Source organism: Thermobia domestica, chromosome 5 (assembly GCF_964235325.1).
Source record: "Thermobia domestica chromosome 5, izTheDome1.hap1.1, whole genome shotgun sequence".
Taxonomy (NCBI): Eukaryota; Metazoa; Arthropoda; class Insecta; order Zygentoma; family Lepismatidae; genus Thermobia; species Thermobia domestica.
The window spans coordinates 32,348,872-32,358,460 of record NC_137458.1 but is presented as its reverse complement, the minus strand read 5'-3'; the positions used below and the strand labels follow the sequence as shown (position 1 = coordinate 32,358,460).

The 9,589-nt window shown below is 35.7% G+C and overlaps 1 protein-coding gene across 1 annotated transcript in view; it reads left to right on the top strand.

The window, feature by feature from the left end:
* Window positions 1-1,144: 1,144 nt before the first annotated feature.
* Window positions 1,145-9,589, top strand: part of LOC145685836 (uncharacterized) — a 74,899-nt gene continuing 66,454 nt past the window's right edge. Inside the window, exon 1 of the mRNA XM_081758432.1 lies at window positions 1,145-1,285. Within this exon, the coding sequence (XP_081614558.1) occupies window positions 1,234-1,285 (52 nt within the window). The 5' untranslated portion in view covers window positions 1,145-1,233. The remainder of the gene's footprint in view (window positions 1,286-9,589) is intronic.

The following is a 9,589-nucleotide window of genomic DNA, read 5'->3' as shown; positions in this document are numbered from 1 at the left end:
TGCTCTTGTGAACTGAATAAGGCGACGCCATTGTATATAAACTCTCAACCAAAAAGGAATACAGAAGTAAATATGTGTTGCAGTGTTTAGAACAATTCCGCTTCTTAAAGGAAAAGGAAGAACAATTTTACAATATTCAAATTTCCGATTTTATAGTCATTACACCTTATATTTCTTTCTCGTGTGAAGAATGAACATAGCTGTTGGTTGTATTATAAGCATTCGCCATCTTCTTTGATAAACATATTTAAATAAAAACCCATCAAACTTCATTTGGGGGGTCGTTGCTGTGAGCCGTCCCCAATTGCCCCCTCTGGGTAAGGCCCTGTTCGGGGCCTATCTGTTGTGAACTTTTGTCATATCACAGTTTTTGAAAAGAGATTTGTAACATTTACAGAAGAAATATCTAATGTTATTTCGAAAGAGGAATATACAAGCAATCAGAATATACTGAGTGTTTATCCCTGATATCCCTAATAATATTAAGAAACGTAATCCAACGAGCACGCTTGCAAGCACGAAATAATCCCTAATGAAATAATGATGAAGTGAAGTTTTATGTAAATGCCATGAATACCATTACTGTCCGTAATGATAAATCTCTCTGGCACGCAAAGCATTTAATATGAAGAAAACAGTGTGTTTCAACTGTCTTTGCTTATTCGCTTAACTACCGTCGCTGATTTACCTATTCTCTTGGGATGTATCCTATGCTACTGCGCGAGCCAACTTCCTTCGCCCTGCCCGCATTTCGTTGAAGCTCATTTGTGCTGTTAAGTAGCGACTCAGCACAAGCTGATTGGTGTATTTTGCACTCTAGTTTGAAGGTATATGTCAGTATGCTGCATTTGCATTGATTAAGGTTAAGCCCTACTAAAAGTAATCTGCACCCAGCAATACAATTCATCCCACAAGAAATATTTGTAAGTTACTAGGAGATCATTTTCTAATGAAAGAAGTATATATCACATGTATTCATGTATGTTTCAAATAAGTGAGATTGCACGAGAACTTATATTACCAATATGGTAACCTGTCATATTTCCATGTTATTGAAATTACATAAGGAAATATTACGACTTCAATATATGAATTCTGTGTCTATGTTAGAAATATAAACTCTTCTACAACTAATAATCTTTGATTGATAGCAACTTCAATTACTCGCAGTTGTTTTAATCCAACGTATTTTGTTCCAATATATTATAAAAGCAAAAGTAAGAAAAAACAAATATGATCACAAAAATTGAAATACTTTTACTTATGTTCCTACTAGGAGCGAGAGGTGAGTTAATATTTATCCGTTGTTATGTATAAATAAGTCTAGTTTTTGATTATATGTATAAGCCTAACGTTTGTAATTTGCAATTGAACTTCTTATTAGGTATTAGTTGTTTCAAAGTTCACATCTAATGTATGCCCTGTTTTCCAAATTGGTTATTATCTTAATTTAATTCTTCAATAATGTTTTACAAATTAAAATCGAGAAGTTGAATACATAAATACATTTTGACAGTTGACTTTAGCGTAACCAATACAACAAAATGTAACATCAGAAAGCAAAGGTAGATAAATAATGGGCCGATGACTAAGTCTATGCTGTTTTTATATTTGATAGTTTATTCTTAATCTGCTGTTCTGTTAATTCCAATACAAATACAACATAGACATAACATTAACATATTCTACGAGTGTAACAATACATTGTATATTGACATACATGCACCACTTCTCGGCAACTGTGACAATGTTCGAAAGGAACGCTTTGTACTTATCACAAGCCAGCCGGTGCCGGGCAAACAATGACGAACAGATGTTTACTCGTTGATTTTTGTTACTGTCACTTACAAGCAACGTACAGAACAAGGCACAATCAGATCCGACTCAAACTTCGCCCAGAGAACATATAATAGAAAAGAAGAAAAAATGCCAAATTGGAACTTCCCCAATCCAGAAACACCGGAGATATGCTCCGCAACACAACGCACCACGCGACAATATGATATAAGGTAAACGTCCCAAAATACCCGTTTATGTCGAAAACGGAAAGAATGGGCAGCAGCAGAATATCAAGATATTTGATATGCTATAACACTGACTTGGCGGCCATCTTGAAAGCCGCCATCTTGGATATAGCGTAAGGTATTGAAATGAGAAGCGGGGTGTATGATATATCAATGTAAGGTAAAATGCAAAAGGAAAACCAATGATGTAACCGCGAAGAACATATTGTGATGGTATGGACGGGACGAAGTGTAGAAGACTCGGGCAAAACAAACGTGTATTCGAAGGGCAGAATAATAGGGCAAGACTCCACGATAAATGGTACGCGACAAGTAACTGCAACAGTGTCTGTGCATGGAAGTGCATTCGCCTTGACAGATTATGCCTTCCGAGGATATTGGGGTTGCATTTGGAACAGTGAAAACCACAATTGCAACCCGCGATACGAGCACTCGTTTGGAGACTACATAAGCTACAAAGGACTATCTCTTATGGAACAGCAATTCGGCACCTCACTCTGGAGTGTAGTATATATTATCTTGGATTGGTGATCAAAAGCACAACCTATCTGTGATTGGAGCCTACTCCTGGACACCATTTTGTACGTTTCTTGTTCAATTTTCTTGCTGTTTCGTGTGAACAAGAGGCATTTCACACGAACACGAACACGGATTTTACAAGAAGTGGTAAGGGGCTTATGGCCCACTCTGTATATAGAATAATACGTTCACACTCACGAAAACCTGTGTTTCACAACACACAAACTCCAAACTACGGTAAGAGTAAAAAGTATTAACTCCCAAAAATATTAATTCCTAAGGAACTTATTCATATAGGTGTCATATTTCTTACTTTATTAATACGATAGAAATAACATAGTTTACGTTAACATTATTATTATGTAGTCCCTGGTAAGAGAAGTCTTGCGCAAAGGTCTAGGGCGCAAGCCTTGAATACACGTCCTGGGTTTGATTTCCGGTAGGAGATTGAACCCAACGTCTCATACTGCCTTGGTGCTAAAGAGGACGCTAACCATAACGAAGCGAACTTAGTATAAAATTACATTAAATACAAAATTACTAACACCATATTTCTAATTCTCAAGAGGTTAAGTTCTGTATAACTGGACCAATTTTAGGAAAAGGTACAGGGTAAATTGGAGAAAGTTTATTTTGGTTTCTGATAAAAATAAGTGAAAGTCAGGAGAGGAAAATAGTTGAAGTTAAGAAGATGTTTGTGGTACGTTGTTTTTGATGATGTAAGCGGCACTGCATGTGGGGGCGAAAAAGACTATTGGCTTATACGTACACTTGTTGTGATTTAGTGGCTGGAAAAGCAGAATGGTAATGGCTCGTATACGTCAAGTTTGTAACATATTGTGTTTGAGTTTTATCGTATTATAACCTAACCAACCTAAGATGGTACAGTAGATGGCCAGTACGGCTGTGTATTTCTGCACCGTGCACAGAAGATGTACTATGTTTACAAGTGGAAAGTTACTAGTACGAAACCATGATAAGTGGTGTTGAAATTCGTATCATTACCAAAACCTACCTATATTACTATTCCCGCTAGATGCGTATGCACCGTCGCAAACGCGCCTGCTCCCTTGAAACTACGACGTGGTCCAACAGACCAACAGACTTCGCTTTGCCCCCACTCGGTTAGGTAACATTCGTGCTGTCTAGTGTCCACTTACCAAATGTTGGTTTGTGTTCTTCTCAAGGCCGGATCTAAGGGAGGGGGGCAATTCGGAGCATTTGCCCCGGGACGCAGCTGGTTGAGGGTATGTAGGGGCGCCATTTCGATTAATGCTGGCAAGTTTGGCTCGGGCTGTATGGACAATGATGGGGCAATTGGTGGAATGAAGAAGTGGGAGGAAACGGGGCAAACCCACGCGCACGAGTCAAATACGTGGAATATAGGTGTTCCCAACATTTATTAATTTTGTTCACTGGAATTAGTTCAATAAATTTACACTTTGTCAGGATAAAAATAAATTAATTAGTCTTATGAAAAGTACCGAAAAGACGTTTTTGCTTTCTTAATTGATTGGAATTACTTCTATACTCATAATGATTAAATTTTGTCAAATATAATCGATCCTATTTTTATTTACTGACGATAATAAAGGTACCTAAATGTGCTAAATATATTTAAGTAGATTTTAATATATAATCATTTTGAACGATACTATTTCACATTTAAGAAGGGATATAAAAATATTGAAAATAAGTTGAAACATAAAATTTATCTCCATTTATTTTCTGAAGATTGGAGACTACTCAGGTAAGTTCGCAGTTACTTTGGGTAAAAGAGTTCATATTCTTTCCCGATACTGTGTCAGTAATCTGACAATATTATAATTGTTGTAGAAGATGGAAAAGAAATATGAAACAAAATTACCCCACAGTCAGACTATAATATTTCTAGGTTTTGTACACACAATTCTGATTCTTTTTCCGTTACTTTTCTTATCATAGTTGTTCGTTACAAAACTAGGGCATCTCTTCAATATAAAGAGTACTCACTACCAATATCGACACCACCACTACTACATTGGGAAAATATCGAGAAAAAATTTAATGTGTGGATAGACGGTCCTAGTACTTGACCAAGGGAAATATCAGGCAAAGAAAGGTATTATCTTGTATATTTCATAGTATTTTCATTGAATCCACACAACATAGAATTTTCTGGTACAACCGGAGAAGGGAGGATATTAACTCATCACATGTAGTACAAAGTTCTTCCAAACAGAGAAAAAACCAAGCGGTCCTGGCTCGTGTATTCAAAAAGTGAAAATGTTCTCGTTTGCGTTCCCTATAAGTTATTTTCGCACTCCAAATAAATTACATCTTCGTCTTCTACTGCCTATCAAAATTAGTAAATTTTGGAAGAAAGTATTTGAAAGAGCATCAAATAATGAAAATCGGTCTCCCGTAAGACGTTTGTTGTACAACTGAAGTGTCCACTGAACTCCCTCAATTTAGACAAAGGAATGAAGAAAGAACTTCAAGAATGCATTCGATCAGGAAAAGAGAAGTAAAAGGAGGTTTTATCGATTGACGCGGTGTTGTTTTTATCAGCAAGCTATGTTGCTCGGACCGTTTTGACCTAGAGAATAGGCACTTTCTTCACACCCCATTCTTCTCTTAAAGCATAAACTTATCTTCGAGAAAAGGTGAAATCTGTTTCAAAAGTGGCTAGATTTCATATATTTCACATGATATTCAAAATAACAATCCCACGGTTTTGCCGGTTAGGCTAGAAGAGACGGCGATGATGAGAAATTAATGGAGAAAATGGGATAACCCCAAGAAAACCCATTAGCACGGTGTTTGTCCACCACAAAGTCCACACGGCTCGAGCTTGTATCGAATCAGGGTCCCCAAGCACCGGAGCTGAACGGTCTACCACTGAGCCACCGCGGCCCCCTTCACGTTAATCAGTAGGTCCGTCTTATATAGCCTCGCTGCTGAAAGAAACGTTAAAATAAACTCAACTCATTCGTGAATATATCAGTCACATTGATAAGGACAAAATTACATATGAATTGGCTATAAATTTTAACTACTTAAGTTACCCCTACAATATTGTGACAAATGTGCAATATCTGCAATTAAAAATAATATTCTGGTATATCATGTTGATTTAGCACTTCAGATATCAGACTGAGTTCATCTAACTAAATCTAATCACCGATTGATCTCAGTCGTGAAGAATAAAGACTTTTCATTTTAGGCGGGGCCAAGGGCGCCGATCCTGGGGGCCGAGGGGGGCCGCTCCCCCCAAAAGCTCATGTGTGTCCCCATATATTTTTATGAATATATTTTTATATGTATTTTTTATTGTTATATGTATTGTTATATATATTTTTTTATGAATGGGCACCTCAAAGTTACGAAGAAATCGGTGCCCTTGGGCAGGAAATAGAAATCTAAGAATGACAAGAGAAATTATAAATTTAGGAGAACATCCGACGTTTATTTCTTCATGCATAGATTAATCACGAAACTACGACAGATTTTAGTTCAACATCAGGCAAATGTATTAGATCGTTAACATCATAACTTACTTTGATTGTAATGGGTATTCACGCAAAATAGAGAAAACAAGAAACGAAAAGGCCAATTCAACATTTTCTACTTTGTTGAAGTTAGAGTTGCACTGGAAAGATGTCATTTTTCTTGTTATTGCGGAATTTTAGGATAATACGAGAAAAGTAAAAATAATAATAGCTATAAGTTTTCTGAAAGTCAAGCACCCACACCCCCTTAAATTTTTGAAATCCCCCGATTTTGAAATCCTGGCCGAAACCCTGATTCTGTGCAGATAGGGAATGTGGAGCCTGTAACGCTCCTATCCACCCGTCTCCGCGTAAGAACCCGAAGCAATCAAACAAAACCAAATTTATCAAAAACAAATGATTCCTCCGGACTCATACGAGGAAACTAATGGCAGACGGAGCATTGAGAGAAGTACAGGTCTCAGCCAAGTTCTCTTTCGGTATACATCTATGATCCAATATTCGGAATTTGCAATAATATTTATCAATAAATATAAACAAAACAAAACAATTCAGATTTTCATGTAATTTTATTAACCAAACTGGGGTGGTGTATATGCAGTCAATCCTTAGTTGACCATATATACACCGTTAAAACCAAGCAGACAACATACACTAGAAATTCGATTCAGTAGAAATTTAACATGAGAATCCGTGCTCTAACTTTTCTCAAAAATTTCAGAAAAACTATCGATTGTAATCAAATTCCAATAATTGATCAATAAAGCTGAAATGTGAAGGAGATAAAGCAAATACTAATCATCCGTGTATATACCGACCAAAAATTTTTCAAAAAAAGGGGGGAAATAATTCAAAATTACAATAATTTCGCAATTCGCAAAAAATATGAATCCGAGCTTTTAGTTTCTTTTATTTTTACTAATCGTGATTCAAATTCCAAAGAAAAACTCTAACTCTGAAAAATTCATAAATTCCAAAACTATTTGATTTTTAATTATAACAAATTGCAATTGATATTTAAAAATTTAGGAAAAATTACAAGATTATTTCAGCGGTCGAAAAATTCAATACAAATACCAACTCCCAGATCTCTTATCAATCAGATGAAAAATAACCCAATAATAGCATTAATTAAAAAAAGGTATACGAACTTTTGAATCAACCTAAGAATATATATATAATTAATCGGGAGAAAGAAAAATCTTCTAATCAATTTACTAATTTATCATTCTAAAGAAATTCAATTCTCACAATGTTGAACAATTTTTTTAAAAAAATGTTAATACTACAAAAATTCATACATTTATAGAAAATCACAAGTTGTATTAGATTTCAGCCTTAAACAGTCATATATCCTGCATTTCTAACTAATTAGAAGCAAAAATAAGGCAATGAATGATTTTTCAATTTTTAGTAGAACTTTCGACTCAACCTAATATTTGTTCTGAATTTCATTTAAGTACAGAATCACTTATACCCAGAGTTTCCATTCCATAAATTCAAAAATATCGGATTAGTTTTACATAAGTAATGAAAAGTATGATTCTAAACTTTCTCGTTCAATTTCTAAATCCTGAACGATTAAATAAAGTAACTGGTGCTCAGAGCATTAATCCGCTTTTTCTGGCCCATTTAAAACTATCACCAAAACGTACAGGAAAAATATACTTAAATTAAGCAGATAGGAAGGTGATCAAGAATACTGGATCATAAAACCGCGATTCGACACTCTTCATGAGGGGGTGGGGGGAATTCCGGAGAAAAAAATATTTAAAAAAAAAAATTGACAAAATCACAAGAGATAAGCTGAAGGACCAACCAAAAATGGACTAATCTACAACCCAGTCTTCGGTAAAGCACTTCTACCCCTCTACACATGCAGTCAAAATAGGTCAGTTACCATAATTTTTATAGACGCAAAAATTTTATTCCTTTTCGTTTACCTGTCCAGGACTTCTGAATCTGCACCCTTTGGTCTCTTTGTAGACTTGTATATTTTTCACTACTGACCGATTAATGGAATTACGACAGTGTAACGTAGTTTTTGTCAAAGTGAGCCTATTGATCAAAAAGGACTCACGACAAAGATAAACTTATACAAGCCAAAAATCAAAAGCAGCAAAAGCCATTAATATTGTGCGAAAAAAGGCACAGAAGGAAAGCACAAACTTCAAAAAAATAAGATTCTAACACACTTATTACTATAGGTCAAACAGACCATGCTGCCCACTTGAATCACATCCGACCATTTTAGACTTTTCTTCTTTTTTTAAAAAAAAAGAACAAAAAAGAACAAAATAAATTCGTAATCTTTCACTCGTATTTAAACGGAATTAAGCATCACTGAAATACGTGATATTGTATTTCATAAGTCACTCACTTTCAAACCCACGCTACACTGTTGATCCACGTCAACCATAACCAACTATACGAAGCACAACCAAGAGGCAGAAACAAGCAAAAGAAAAGAACTCAAGGCCAAGACATGTTATCCCCGAGAAAGTTAAGAGTCAAGTCATCACCGGGAAGCTTCCTCCCACGCACGACAGCTTGAATTCGAATACAAGGTTGCCAGTTCTGAACACCAACTTTATTCTCTCGTTCTTTCTAACATTTTTTTAAAGCTACCAAATGATTAACACATTTGAAAACCTTAGCTATATTATTTTTTAATATACAACCAATGAAATCTTTAAAATTTTAAAAGTCGGCAGTTATGAACAACTCAGAAAAAGAAAAAAAGTAAATTTCTTTACAATAACAATTCTCCTTTGACTCAAACCTAACAGAAAAAGGACATCTAAGATACTTATGTAACAGATCGTTACAAGCCTACTTAATAAAATTATTTTACATAAATTATTTTAATTTAAATGATGCTCTAATATGTGATTTTCTTTGCTTATGCGCAAAAAAACTACGTATATATTGATATATGTCCACAAAATGGGATGTCATGAAAATGGCTGTTCATGCAAAACCACTATAATGACCAAAATTCAATATAAATAAAATAGTTTGTTTATGTCTGTCAGTGCATCTGTGTGCGGCAAGGGGACCAGACGAGTGGACCTAGAGTTACGAAATTTTGGTCACGGGTACCTTGGTCCAGGCCCCACACCAAGACGAAGCTCTCTTTTTTTAAATTCGAACCAGGGGGTCTCAGGGGGGCATTTACCGTGACATGTAAAAGTAGTAGAAAATGACCGATAGTTTTCGCAGTCGCTGAGATCAATACTGAACCTCCGATCGCATTAACTTCCACATTTATCCCATTCGACTGCGGGTCGGGGGTCATCGGGAAGACACGGAGACACGTAAAAATAATCCAAAATGATCGATACTAGTGTCAAATCGATAGTTTTCTCGGTCGCTGAGATTAATTGTGACACTTTCATTAGCAATTACTTTCAAATTCAGCTACCGGTAACATTGCATGTGGGCCGGGGCTCACTGGATGGGGGGTATCAAGACATGTAAAAATAATCCAAAGTGACCGATATTAGTGTCAAATCCATTAGTAAAATATATGCTTTTTCTTCCGTTATTCAGTTT